At 40.8% G+C, this 15,197-nt stretch overlaps 1 protein-coding gene across 15 annotated transcripts in view; it reads left to right on the plus strand.

Annotated features, from left to right (window-relative positions):
• Window positions 1-15,197, plus strand: part of DLG2 (discs large MAGUK scaffold protein 2) — a 1,558,615-nt gene that overhangs the window by 1,499,017 nt on the left and 44,401 nt on the right. For all 15 annotated transcript variants that reach the window (XM_075061772.1, XM_075061757.1, XM_075061758.1 and 12 more), the window contains one exon: window positions 5,259-5,334. In XM_075061772.1, coding sequence (XP_074917873.1) covers window positions 5,259-5,334 — 76 coding nt within the window. The remainder of the gene's footprint in view (window positions 1-5,258; window positions 5,335-15,197) is intronic.

Below are 15,197 nucleotides of genomic sequence, written 5' to 3' on the forward strand. Positions count from 1 at the left end.
ACATGTCTTTGTTCTTACTGTGCAAAGTTACAGCAAAATGGAGTCTGCAGTCACATGGGCCAGTCCCTGCACACCCTGCTGAGTCACAAGGCGTATCTGCCTCCTCTCAATGGGTCAGTTGTGTAGCTGATGGTCCTTAATGGGCCATCAAGCAGGCTAAGCAGAACTAACACCCACTTGTCTGGGATCTTTCCCAGTAACACAGCACAAGTTTGAAATATAGACAGTATACAGCCAATATTCATAACTTCAACTACAAAATGATACAGACATACAGACAGTATAATCATAACCAGTAACTCGTAACCTGGTCTTAGACACCTTATATGACCCCCATTACATAAGATCTGGTGCCACTGCAGTACCTTGGTTGCAATCCATGTTCTATATGGTCCCAGTTTATATCAATAATGTCACACCATGACAAACAGAGCCCTAATTATGATACAGTCTTTAATTATATGATCACATGCCATTTTTTCTACGTCACTCCTGCTCATTCAGTGCACGGGATTAGATGGTGCTTGTTGCACTGATAGTTACTCAATAGTTCTTTCTATCCTTTTCATTCGATGGACTGTTATGGCACACCATCCTAATCCTGCACTGAATAAAGAATTATTAAATTTCTGCATGGGCTTTTCTTAGTACCTTTAGAAACGTTAATGAATTTGTCTTTCTTCACAGCACCCCATGAGATGAACTGGAATTATTATCTGCATTGTACGCATGAGGAATAGAGGTAGAGAGATTAAACCCAAAACTGTCAGAGGTGTTAATTAATTTTGGGTGCCCAATCTAAGAAATTTAGGGCCTGATTTTTCATTTCTGAGTACTGAGTAACTAGTAGCAGCAGAAAGCACAAGTATCTACTGTATGGATTTGCCACTAGAGGTGAATGTGCGCACACACACACACACACTTTGCTAGTGAGTTTCACAGCAGAAGAATCTTGAGACTTGGAAATAATGGGTTCAATTTGAGCTTCAATAGGACAGTGTGCTATAATAGTTACAGACCCTCTGGCCCTCTCCCCCTGCCTCTCCCTGTCCCCTTCTGATCCTATTCTCCCCCCACTCCTATTTTCCTTTTCCACTGCTCCTATCCTTCCCCCTCCTTCCATGGCTCCTGTCCTCCTCTCTCCCATCTGCTTCTGCCTCTCCCCCCGCCCCCCCCAAAAATATGACATACTCCCTGCCCTGAACTTCACACTCCTCTCCCACCCTCTCCCTTGAGTTCCTGCTCCTGCCCCTCCCACACACACCTGTAGCTCTTCAGCCAAACCCTGTTCCTCACCCCTCTGCATTCATGTCAGGATGGTTCCTCCTCCTGCATGCTACCTGGGCACTATGAGAGAGAGGATTGCGAGCACAGAGAAGACAGTCTCTTTGCTCTCAGTGTAGAAGCAGCCTTTGGAGAATTTAGCTGCCAAACTCTAACAAGTGTCAGCTGAGCACATGCAAGTGCAATTCTTCAGAGACTTCAGAGAAATGTGGGCAAATTTGCACAGGAAAAACAAAGGGCACATCCTTGACACCAGGGCGACCCCTCTGCCCAATCTCAGTTAACCCCTCCAAAACATGGAGGCACAAGTTTCTCACCCAAATGGCTGTAAGAATTGTTAACTGAAACTTAAAAAAAGTAGACAGCTAGACACCTGGAATGAGAAGTTTCAGGCTGAAAGGTTAAAATTGGTAAAGTTATAGTGTCTTGTAATGGAAAGTGTTGGGCAACTTTAACTATAAGCATTACTATTTGCACTACTTATAATATATCATTAGCTTATGAAACACTCAGTTTTCCGCAGACAGTATAAACATTTATAAATGTCCTTAGTGAATGTGTCTGGATTATTAATGACAGTTCACTACATTTATTATTTATATACCTTTCAAGACAATGTAGATTGTGGCATAGATTTTGTCTGCACTGCCTGCAAATAGCAGCATGAAATCTGCATGATTGCTAGAGTCATTCTGGGGCATTACATAAACCAGATATGGTTTTGTGGCTCATTTTCAAGTTTCTCTGTGCAATGAATCAGAACTAAAATTCAGAGCAACTACTTTAGAAGGTTAGGAAAGATAGGAATGAGAATTAATATTAACACAGATTGATAATTAAAAAACTGTGTTCAGCTTTGACCTAATTATTTTCTCAGCCGACATCCCTCCTACTTAGGAGATTACACAGCCTCAAGTCGTCTTGTTTTACCCATTCTGTCATGGGACTTCATCTGTTACTTTAAAATTTAAGGCTGTTCCTTTGGCTTAAATATCACAGATTGAATTTGAAGGACGTATTTCAGCTGTTTCTATTCTACATTTACAGAAATTCAACTGTAACTATAGTAACCTGCATTTCAGTGTTTTTCGGTAAGAAAAATAAAAGCCCGCTCAGATAGAAGGGAGCATGTTATGTTATTTAACTATGAAAAGACAAAGACTTCATATTTAAAAAAAAAGTAAGCCAATTACCAAAAACTAGCAGAGCTCTGTATTTATTCTCAGGAACTAGATGATCTGCATGTACCGAATCCAGCTTCTTACATAAGAAACTGCATTAGACAAGTGGAGGGAAAAGGGAATATTTAGACCAATCTGGATTATCTAACATTCCTCACTTACTGCCCCACTATTCACTGTCCAGTATAGGTCAGAGGAGGGTAGACTTGTAGGCTAGCTTTGTGATATTGTACTCACCAAATCTACTACAGCAATTAAGAATTTTGAACAGATAAAATTACCTTTTCTATTATAAACAGGTGATCACATTTGTGTGCCTCGATTAGTAAGTTCTTCTGATGATTTTGGAAGGCTGATAAATGACATCTTTTACAATAATGCCCATATCAGTAAAGATGAGGAGGGATTGTTGGGCTCCTACCTTTTTTCCTGCTTCCTTTGAAGCCATTCCGTACTTGCAGTTACTCAAGAGTGCACTATATAATACATCAGATGCTTATAGTAATGCATATTTAATTACGCACTTTCCATATTCCTAGAGATTCATATGGTTTAGTTTTCAATATTATACCATAAGCTGCGTGCATTTCATTATGTTAATGCACTTTCAGTTTTAATCGGACTTCCTTTAAAAATAGTTAGTCCACTCGATGGAAACCAAGTGCATAGAATCAGAGTTTAAAGCCAAAGGGGACCATTAGATCAGCTTGTCTGTCCTCCTGTATATCACAGGCCACTAAAATTTCACCCAGTTAAACCCTTATTAGGGCCAATAATTGTTGTTTGGCTAAAGCATAACTTTCTAAAAGGCATCTAGTCTTGATTTGCAAGTATAAAGAGATGGAGAATTCACCACTTTATGTAGTTTGTTCCAGTGGTTAATCAAATTCACTGTTAAAAAAGTGTACCTAAAATTCCAATTCCAATTTATTTGACTTCGCTTCCAACTATGAGGGGGTTTTGATGCCTTTTTCTGCTAGATTAAAGAGCTCTTAGTACCTGGTATTTTGTCCCCATGAAGGTACTTAAACACTGTAATCAAGTCATCTCTCAACCTTCTTTTTTGATTAATTAAATACATTGAGCTCTTGCTGTAAGGCATTTTCTCCAGCCTTCAGACATTTTTGTGGCTTTTTCTTTACCCTCTCCAGTTTTTCAGCATCTTTTTTAAACCAAACCTGTATACAGTATTATAATATCTGCATCACCAATGCCTTGCTTCATAGGAGCCAACTATCTAATGTGCCTGGGGATGCTCCCTCCCAGCTCCAACCCAGACTCTGACTCTCTCCACCCCTTCCCCCAAGGCCCCACCCTGCCTCTTCCTGCCCCCATCCTTGCTCCACCCCCACGCTGTCTCTTCCCATCCCGGCCTCTCACCATCTCCCCAGGGCTGCTATCTGGAGTCCCCTTGGTCCCTCCTGCTACCCAGAGCCTCCTTCCTGCCCCTCTGCTATCCCAGCCCCAGAACAGGCATCACACTGCTGGCTGGATCATGGTCCAACAGCTTCACTTCCTAGCTACAAGCTCAAAGGTACTCACACGTTCACCCCTGACCTCCCACCCCATCTCTGCTACTTGGCTCAACTGGGGGCACAGAGGAACATTGTGAGGCGGGGAGGGCAAGCAGATGACTCCAGCCAGCTCCATGCCTCCTGTTTTCAGTCGACCCCTTACAAGACCTCACTTCCTCTCAGGGCCTTTTGCCTGCCGCGGAATAGCTGATCTGCGGCAGGCAAGAGGCCCTGGAGGGAAGTGAGGTCCTGTAAGGAGCTGTCAGTGGATGCTCAGCACCCACCATTTTTTCCTCGTGTGTGCTGGGTACCCCTCAGTGTCAACGCTATGCCAGCTTAGCCATTGCAAACCCCTGCCAGAGTTTCATCCACGAGATCCCCTGATATTTGTTTTCAGTAACCAAATACTGCGCTGACTCAAAGAGAAAAAGTATATTTTTGACATCCTTCTCATGTTTATGGAGGACAATGTTTTATAAGGTGTATGCAAGTCCAATTTGTAATATGTTTGAGTGGCTATGCCCATCTCTGTCCTGCCTCCAAGTATTATAAGTCTCCATAGAAATACCAGTTGAGGTGAGCCTATACATATATAAAGTAATATAAAGGCCTCAAGCAAAACTTCTCTGCGCTTGAAAAGGAGTATAATTTAACATACAGCATCCCTACATATTTCAGGTGAGAATTTTTAAGATAACATTTCAACTAGTTTTGAAAACAGTAAATTCATGCCTAAGGATATTGAATACTATTTTCCAAGGGTAAAATTTTCAAAAGCACTCAAGTGAATTAGGAGTCTACATCCCATTTTCAAAAATAACTTTGGCACTTAAAGCCAGATTTTTAAAGGTAATTAGCACCTGCAACTCCCGCTGAAAAATCTAGCCCTTAGTCTAATAGAAAATCAGTGGGATTTACACATATAAGTGCCTAACTCACTTTTGAAAATAGGACTGAGATGTTGGGTATAATTTTCAAAAGTATCTATTTGTTTTGGGAAGCAACATTGTTTCAATGATTAAAAGAGGGTACTAGGAGTCAGGACTCCTGGGATACAGTCAAATCTCTGCCTGTAATTGTTCTGTGACTTTGGGCAAGCCACTTGACCTTTGTGGTTCTTAGTTTACCGATTTATAAAACAGGAATAATAACAATACTTACTTATTTTACAGGAGTGCTGTAAGACTTAGTGTCTACTGAGTGCTTTGAGATCCTTGGTTACTATCTGAATACAAAATATAATCCTGATGTGAAGATTTATTTCTTTAATTTTCTTCAGGGTTGAAAGAAAGGAGCGTGCACGTTTGAAGACTGTGAAGTTTAATGCGAAACCTGGTGTGATTGATGCAAAAGGGGTATGTAAAAAACAAACATGCTAAAAGATGCCAGAATGTCTCTGTAGTCAAAGAGTTAAATTAAATTGCTATGTCTGTTTTAAAATTGAGCATATTATGGCAACACAAGAAGAAGGGATTGTTTTAAGTAAGGTTTGGAGTATGGTGAAAAGTGTAAAGTATGACCTGATCTGCTAAATAATTATATTCTTTTGTACTATAGTATTAATAGACATTGCCTCCTAACAGGGAGATAAGAAAAGAAATAGCATTCTTTGTTGTTGGTGGGATTCAGTTATGTATTCGTTTGGGAAAGGAAGATTTTCAAAATTCATCAATACGTATGTTTGTTTAATGACATACAGAGAAAGATGAATCCTCTTACTTCAAAAGTTGTTAAAACTAATAGCAAAGATGAAAGTATCAATCGGATAAATAAAATTTATGTTTCTGATTTAATACTTTAATGGTTGTGACAGACATTGAACAGAGATTTGTACCACAGTAAGCACAAAGGATCAGCCAGCCCAGAATGTAATTTTGAACTCGTTTGTTCACTAGCAAAATATTTCCAGAAGGGATTATTCTAACTGGTTAAAACTTTTTTTGTTTAAATTTCCCTTCAGCTGGCATATAAATACAGAAGAATCTCACTGTTCTAGAAGTCCAGCACATGTTCTGCCATGTCTAATAGTTGATGTAATATGACATTTTGAAGAATGCTAAGTAGTGGTTAGTATAATTTTCTGAATGACAATAGCTGTAAAAAGAGTGTAGTAATATAAAAATTACAATAATCATATACATCAAATTATATTTTTCCACTGAGACATTTTTCACATTTATAGCATTAGGTGAACACATTACAGATCCTATTCTACCAGTCTTTAATTGTGCAGATAGTCCAAATGACTTAAATGGGACTACACTCATAAGTAAGGGCTTTAGCAATCACATAAGATGGGATTTTCAAAAGCCATCAGCATAAAACTCCCATAGACTTCAATAGAAGCAGAGATGGGCCAACATTGCACATTTTTGAAAATCCCACTCTTAATGTTGCTGTGCCACAGTTCCTCATCCATAGAAGCTGTAATGATAACACTTCCTTTCTCCCAATCTTTATCTGTCTTGTCTATGTAGACCAGGGGTAGGCAACCTATGGCACATGTGCCAAAGGCGGCACGCGAGCTGATTTTCAGTGGCACTCACACTGCCTGGGTCCTGGCTACCAGCCCGGGAGCTCTGCATTTTAATTTAATTTTAAATGAAGTTCCTTAAACATTTTAAAAACCTTGTTTACTTTACATACAATAGTTTAGTTATATATTATAGACATAGAAAGAGACCTTCTAAAAATGTTAAAATGTATTATTGGCACACGAAACGTTAAATTAGAATGAATAAATGAAGACTTGGCACACTGCTTCTTAAAGGTTGGCGACCCCTGATGTAGACTGTAAGCTCTGCATAGAGGGGGTGGGTGTTTTATTACGGGTATGTCCAGAACCTAGCATAATGGAGTCCTAGTTTCAGTGGGAAATCCAGGTGCTAACATAATACACAAAATATTTCTTTTGCAAAATTCTTAAGAAAAGAAAAATCACTCTTGCAAATAGCACCGTCCCGTCTGTCTATTGTGTGATTCCACTCTCAGTACAAATTAAGGACAACTGCATTGACTTAAATAGAATTTTTCCAGATTTACACCAACATACCTGGGATCAGAATCAGGCTCTATGTACATTATATCCATATGCAAGTGACATAATCAATATGACCTCCTGCAAAGTCAAAGCAAACTTTTTACATTTGAAATAACAGTTCTTCTGGAACCTTATGAATTTTTAACAGGTACTGTATTGTCAGTCAGATCACTTCTTAAAATGTCCATTTCCTGTATATTGTCAAAACCTTGCGGGAATAATTCATTCATATTACTAATGGTTCTTACCAGAGCCTGGTAAGAATTTAATTATCCTATAATTTCCGACAATGTTCTATCTTTGCCATCAATGTAATATTAATCTCCCAGCCACTCATTCCATTACTCATTACAACATTTAGGAAATTGCATAATTACAGAATCAGGCTGTTCAAGCCTTTGGAAGTTTATTTTCGTTTGTTAATCTGTGATAAAATCTGTTTTTCACTTCTTAAAAAAGATCTATTTAGGGACTATGTGAAAACATAATGTAAACATGTTGAAAATGAGCGAGGGGGGAGGGAAGATCACTATTTAAACATCAGCATGGAAAATAAAGTTTTAATTATTTAAATTAAATTATTATTTTAAAGGGACACTCTTCGTTTTATTTTTGTTTTTTAAAAATGGATACCAATTACCTGTCACTATCTTTCATTTATCAGATCTGAAGCATGCTTATTTCACATAAACATTGAAGACTGAGCTAGACCTACCAACCTCTTTTGTCTGCCTCAGAAGAGCTGAGGGAGTATCAACTGAGATAGCTGGGTCATGTGAGATCATAAGATGTGGGATATGTTGGCCAGAGAGTGTAGGAGCTAGGAGTCATGGGACAAAGGCTACAAGGAAGACCTAGAAAAAGGTGGTTTGAGATGCTGAGGGAGGTTGAAAGATGCACTTGACACGAAGAACAAGAGCTACTGACCCCTACTGATGGGCCAAGGCAAAGAAAACGACCCTACATCCTTCTGTGAAAGGAAGTTGAGCCATTGAAAATGCATCACAGTTTATAACACACATTCCCAGTATCTTATCACCAGATACTATGATCATGAATGGGGCATAAATAGAGAGTGCGGGGAGAGAGATGCATAATAGTTTGAAAGTTCTACATCAGCTAGAAAGATCAAATGGTCAAATCAAGTAGACAAATTAGCTAAAATTTTCTTTCTGACAGTGCCTAACTCATAATATTTGTTGCTCTCTATTAGCAAATACATCGCTACCTTGATATAACGCCACCCGATTTAACACGAATTGGGATATAATGAGGTAAAGCAGTGCTCCGGGCGGGCGGGGCTGCGCACTCCGGTGGATCAAAGCAAGTTCAATATAACACGATTTCACCTATAACGCAGTAATATTTTTTGGTTCTCAAGGACAGCATTATATCAAGGTAGAGGTGTAGCACCAACTTATTACTCCTGTGTTCCTGTACATTTGAGGTGGACAATATGATTCAGATAAAAATCAAACAATTTAATTTTTACCTCACATTAGAACCAAGCATTTTCAATGTTTGATTAACTTTTGTTTAATTTTCACTTTCCTATATCTTTCTTGGTCATGTCTTTTGGAAACACTACAAGAACGGTTCTTCTCCCAATAATTCTATTTTGAGAATAACTGGGAAAATACTGAATCTCTCACAAAAATTCTGTTCCCATAAGATTTTTCTGCTTGACTTCCAGCGGGACTGCCTGCATCATGGCTCTCATCTTATCCAGCATCCATCTGAGCATTCTCATTTCAACAGTGCAAAGTAATTGTTTTTCTCTCTTCCTCTTTGGCCAGACATAGGGTATTTAATAATAATGCTCAACAATAGACTTCACAAGTCTGTTGCAAGTATAGCTACAGTGTAAAATTTTCAAAGTGCCTCAGTTGCTTTTTCCAAAGACAATTTGGAAGTCATTGGGATGTAGGCTCCCAAGTGATGTAAGCATTTTAGAAAATGAGACATATGCTCCTTAGTCACTTAGGTGATCTGAACAATTTTGTTCATGATACATCATAAAGCTATAACCTGTGATTTTGACCAGTAGTAGTGATTTAGGTTGGCTCAATTTTTGAGCATCCATATTCTGAACATCAAGTGTTTAAGTTATCAGTAGTTGGAGACCCAAACATTAAGCAACCCGAAATCACTAATCTAAATAAGTAACCTGATTTTCAGAGGATTTGACTACCCACAGCTTCTATTGACTACAGTTACCTATATTTCCTAATATATGCCTAGCTTTCAGCACCAAATGTCTGAAGTGTTTGGCCATAATGCATAGAATTTGGAATAGGACTGAAGCTGTATATATAAAGAAACCTCAACTATAAATGTAGTGATTTATAAAATAAATAAACTCAAATTAGCTATAATTTAAATAATTTCTGTATAATCTGCCATTTATGGAGTATTATCTTCAGAAAGTGTCACATTCAATTCATTTTGACATCACTCTATTTGTCTTGTTAAAAGCATGAAACATTGAAATATTTTATGTGGGGCAAAAATTCATCTTAATCCTAAATGACATTAATAATGGGAATAATATAAATCCAATTAGTGATGCTAAGCCCTAGGTAGTAAGAAGAAATCTACATATAGTGATATAAATAGCAAGTGTAATTTCATCAAACTGGAATAAACCTTGAAGTTATTGGCTGAGCTTTCTACTAAAACTGTTAGTTCAGTGCATTTAATTGTTATAATAATACAACTATTCACACATCTCTACTTCTTCCATTTTGGCTTTGATAGTCATTACTGTACATGGTTTTTTAATACCAAAGTAAATGGCTACTCCCTCTGGTCCATTCAGGCTTCTTTGCATTGCTACAGCAAAGTATAAAGCAGTGCTAAAGCTGGCTTAACTACCTACTATGCCGAAGAATCCCCAGGTAGCATGGAGCTGCCATAGCAGCTCATACACTGCCTCTCTCTGCCTTCAGGCATAGGGAGCATGGCTAACGGTAAGGTAACACAGCCAGGATATCTTTATGTCTCAGCCATATCTGACTATCAAAACAGCCCCTTAGGGTCATTGGCAGCCAGCATAAAATAGAGCATCCCCAAGGCTGCTCTAATTTATGGCATGTACTGAAAATGGAGTTAGAGAGCCCCCAGAATTGGGGAGCACAAAGGCAATTTAAAAGTCATCTTTGAACCCTTTTCCTGAGCTGTACTGAGGCCTGGTCTTCCTCATTCTTCCGATAGAAGGGTAATATGTCTGTAATAACGAGTAACGTCATATTTGCCAAGTTGTCTATTCAGCTCTTGGACACTTCACCTACTGTAGGCTTTAAACTTAATAAAATAAATGTTTCCTTTCTAAACTTAAGGCATACAGTAGTTGATGCTTATAAGATTTGCACTGAAGAATCATTAGTACTGGAGGATGGAAATATCACAGAAGTGAAAAGAAACTAGACTAATCTGCTTTACTCTTAACTGCAATGATTGAAGCGAGTCTTTTAGCAGACAAAAATAGCATCTCTCTCGGTCCCGGTCGCTCCCCCCCACCACTCACCCCTAATCATACATTTTCTTGAATGTAGGCTGGAGGCATTTTCTATGGCAGATCTTGTAACTCTTTTGAAAAGAGTTTTACAACAGCTACTTTGAGTTTCTAATATGGATGAAGTTTGCCTGTTTCCATTAACTTGGTCAAGTATCTCAAAGCATAAGATGGAGTATCCCCTTCATAATGTGCAAATAGTTATTTTCTATTTCTGTTGGAGTCCTGTGTTGTCAGTGCTTTTCAACTCTACATTCACTTTAAAAAACAAAATCCATTATCCACTAGTGTGACCAGGGTCCCAGGGGTGCCAAACCACTGAAACTTGGGTCTTCTACATCCCAAGTGAGGAGCCTAATATGCCTGAGTCCTTTTGAAAGGTGGGGCTTAGGACCCACCCCTCTCCTCAGCATTTCAAATTGGCTAGCTTCAGCAGCTCCCTGTTCAGCATGCTGGCTTTTATGGATCTTATTCTTTGATGCCCCTCTCTCCCCATTCATTTTACAAGGAACCTAGGGCTGTATATTCCACCGGGTAGCAAAGCACCTCAGAGTTAGGTGCTGCAGGGTGTTGCTGTGCTTTAAGTCCCTTTGTGGATCTAGCAAATAGTCAAGAAGCTTTTCCTAATATTCAGCATAATTTTTTCTTGTTTTTATTTTACTCCATTACACCTATTTATATCCTACATCAATCTGTGGCAGGGCCGGCTCTAGCAATTTCGCTGCCCCAAGCACAACGGCACACCGCGGGAGGCGCTCTGCCGCTTGTGGTCCCGCGGCTCCGGTGGAGCTGCCGCAGGCATTTCTGCGGACGGTCCGCTGGTCCCGCAGCTCTGGTGGAGCTGCCACAGGCGTGTCTGCGGGAGGTCCACCGGAGTCACGGGACCAGCGGACCATCCGCAGCCATGCCTGCGGCAGCTCCACCAGAGCCGCCTGCCGCCCTCCCAGCAACCGGCAGAGCACCCCCTACGGCATGCTGCCCCAAGCACGCGCTTGGCACGCTGTGGCCTGGAGCCGGCCCTGATCTGTGGATTTTTTTAAAGCACATTTTAGATGGGATTTTCAAAAGTTCTCCGCAATGGCCTAACTCTTTTCCCATTACAGTCAATGGGAGCTGGACTGTTGACTTCAATAAGATCAGAGTTAGTCCAATATTCTGAACATGGTTGAAAATCCTGTTCCCAGTGTGTTTGTTAGTCATAAGTTAGCCAAACAAATTCACATTTCTCTGTTAGGTCCAGTTATACAAATTTTGCTGTCCTGAGTAAGCACTTTCATGATTAGCTAGTGAGAAAGTTTGCATCAGTAAGTGCTATAAGAGGATGCCCACCATTTTGGTCAATGCACCCAGGATTGAACTGGGGCTCTCCACAGCTAAAACCACAAGCTACTGGGGCAGGGCTCTCTAGCTAGGGCTGTAACAGACTTGGTCCTGGTCTACACTACAGAGATAGGTCAATGTAAAGCAGCTTATGTCAACCTAATTCTGTGTCTACACTAAAATGTAACTCCCACATGATGTAATTACTAACGTAATTCACCCACGACACCAACTTAATAACTCCACCTCCACGAGAGGCATAGCACTAAGTCGATATAATTAGGTTGACACAATATCAATGTAGACATTGTGTTGCTTACATCAACTGTTGCTGTCTTCATAAGCCATCCCACAATGCCCTACACTGACAGGTAAATTAGTGCAAGCGTTACTGGTAAGAAGACACACCACTGACACAAGGAGCATAGTGTGAACATGCAGAAGTGATTCAATTACTGCAGTGGCTGTATGTTGATGTAACTTAGGTCAACTTAATTTTGTCATGTTGCCTTGTCCTCTGCAAATCAAGCACTAAGGGGGGACCTATAACACGCGCACACATCTAGGGTTTGTCACAAATATAAAGTAAGGGTAACAACCTTTATGTATGCAGTAACATAAAATCCCTCCTGGCCAGAGGTACAGAATCATGTGCCTTAAAGGGTTAATCAGTTCAATTAACTTAGTTAGCACCTGACCAGATGGACCAATGGGGAAAGAAGACACTTTCAAATCTGGAGGGGGAAGGTTTTGTGGTGCTCTTTGTTCCCTCTCGGGACAAACAGAGACGAAGCAGGTAAACCAGCTCCTAAAAAGATCCTGAAATGATACATATAAAATTACAGAAATTGTAAGTAATAGCAAGGAAATTCATTTGGATTATCTTTTGTTTTAGCTTGTGACTTTTCCCTGTGCCAAGAGGGAGGTTTATTCCTGTTTTTGTAACTTTGAAGTTGAGCCTAGAGGGGAATCCTCTGTGTTTTCAATCTTTTTATTACCTTGTAAAATTACCTTCCATCCTGATTTTACAGAGGTGCTTCTTTTACTTTTTTCTTTATAATAAAGTTCTTTTAAGAAACTGATTGATACGTAAAAGATAAATGGACACAAGTCAGATATTAGGAATGGCAATATACAAAAACCTGTAGGAAAACACTTCAATCTCCCTGGATACACAATAGCAGATTTAAAGGTAGCCATCCTGCAGCAAAATAACTTCAGGACCAGACTTCAAAGAGAAACTGCTGAACTTCAGTTCTTTTGCAAATTTGACACAATCAGCTCAGGATTAAACAAAGACTGTGAATGGCTTGCCAACTACAAAAGCAGTTTCTCCTCCCTTGGTGTTCACACCTCAACTGCTAGAAGAGGGTCTCATCCTCCTGAYTGAGCTAACTTTGTTATCTCTAGACTGATTCTTGCCTGCATATTTATACCTGCCTCTGGAAATTTCCACTATATGTGTCTGACGAAGTGGGTATTCACCCATGAAAGCTTACGCTCCAATATGTCTGTTAGTCTGTAAGGTGCCACAGGACTCTTTGTCGCTTTTTACAGATCCAGACTAACATGGCTACCCCTCTGATACTTGATTCATTTTAGTGTCCTAAAGATAAAGGATCTGGTCTGTACTTTTATTAAAGGCAATTGGTTGGTATATTATTCTCAAGCCTCCCTGAGAAAGGAAGTTGTAGATGAGCAGACTCACCCCTGCAGCACCTCCTGCTGGTGACTCCTGGAAATTAGCTCGTTTATCACTCTCTGCAGGCCAGTGAGCCGCCTGTCCACTGGCACCTGTGTCCCCCCCTGGACCCAGTGCCTTTTTACATGGGGTGCTGCCCCCTGGCAGTAACCCCTTTCTCTCAGGGTCTCCCTCCCTAGGGAAACCCCCACCCTCTATCTTCACCTCACCTCAGTATATGCCTACTGCCAGTTATTGCCTAGCCCCACATCCTGGGGCAAATTGCAGTATCAGCCTACTCATCACTGGCAAAGTTGGGTTTGGACCTGCTGCCTTGGCCTACCCCTGGGCTGCTCTCTGCAACCCCCAGTACCTTTTAGCCCAATGCTAGGCCACAGCCTGGGTCTTTCCAGGCTGGAGCTCCCCAGCTCCTCTGCCTTTCCTCAGCCCTGCTTCACTCAGGTACCTCATGTCTAGCTCCCTGCAGCCAGGCCCATCTCACTCTACAGCTAGAGACAGACTCTTTGCTCCTGGCTTCCCTGGCCTTTTTATACAGGCCAGCTGTGACCTGATTAAGGTGTGGCCCAGCTGTGGCTGCTTCCCCAATCAGCCCAGCTTTTAGAGCTGCAGCTTTTAAGCTCTTTTTGCCCCAGCCATAGCCCTCTCCTGGGCTGTTTTAAACCCCAAAGGGCAGGAGCAGGGGTTGACCCTGCTACAGGGGTGAAGAGGCTTGGGGGAATATTTGGGGGAAATAGAAACTCCAAGTGGTCCTTTTCCTGAATCCTTGGCTAAATCACTTGGTGGTGGCAGCAATACCGTCCAAGGACAAGGAAAGGATTTGTCCCTTGGGGAAGTTTTAACCTAAGCTGGTAGAATTAATCTTAGGGGGTCTTTCATGTGGGTCCCCACATCTGTACCCCAGAGTTCAGAGTAGGGAGGGAACCAGGACAGGGTTACACTAATGCAAGTGAGTGAGAATTGCACGTGACAGCCCTTGATCTTTCTTTGTACACCAATCCCTTCTATTGCCGTTATTTTTGTTGCATTTCTCTGAATTCCCTCCAGGTTAATTTCCTTCTGATAATGAGGCAGTGGGTACCAGCTGTGGATTAACAGTCCAAAGTGTGTGTGTGTCAGATACACTACTTTTTTCTCCCTTCTTCTCAATTTGGCATTAAGAGACTAGCAATAGGTGTTTAGTGAAAGATAATGGAAGTGTCGAACATTAAAATGTGTAGGATTACACGTGGGATGAATTACTAAGTAGAACAGAGGTTGAAAACAATTAAACAAAGTGAAGCTGCCCACAAGGGCCAGGTGTAGGAGATTTAGTGAAGGTGGTGTAGGCACTGACACTGAATTAAACATCTTTGTTTCCTTTCTCAGTCAGACTTTTCCCCCATAACCTAACTCCATGGACTTTTGTCTGCTCTGCAACAGTCCTTCCAGGTCTGTTTTTCTCCTAGCTACTGGGAGTGGCTACCCATGTAATATTGTGCTCAGAACTCTGAGCACTGTCATTAGAATGAGTACTACGGGTACGTCCACACTACCCACCGGATTGGCAGGTAGCAATCGATCTATTGGGGATTGATTTATTGTGTCTCGTCTAGATGCAATAAATCGATCCCCGAACACGCTCCCGTCGACTCCGGAACTCCAC

The sequence above is a fragment of the Chelonoidis abingdonii genome, chromosome 1 (assembly GCF_003597395.2).
Source record: "Chelonoidis abingdonii isolate Lonesome George chromosome 1, CheloAbing_2.0, whole genome shotgun sequence".
Lineage (NCBI taxonomy): Eukaryota > Metazoa > Chordata > Testudines > Testudinidae > Chelonoidis > Chelonoidis abingdonii.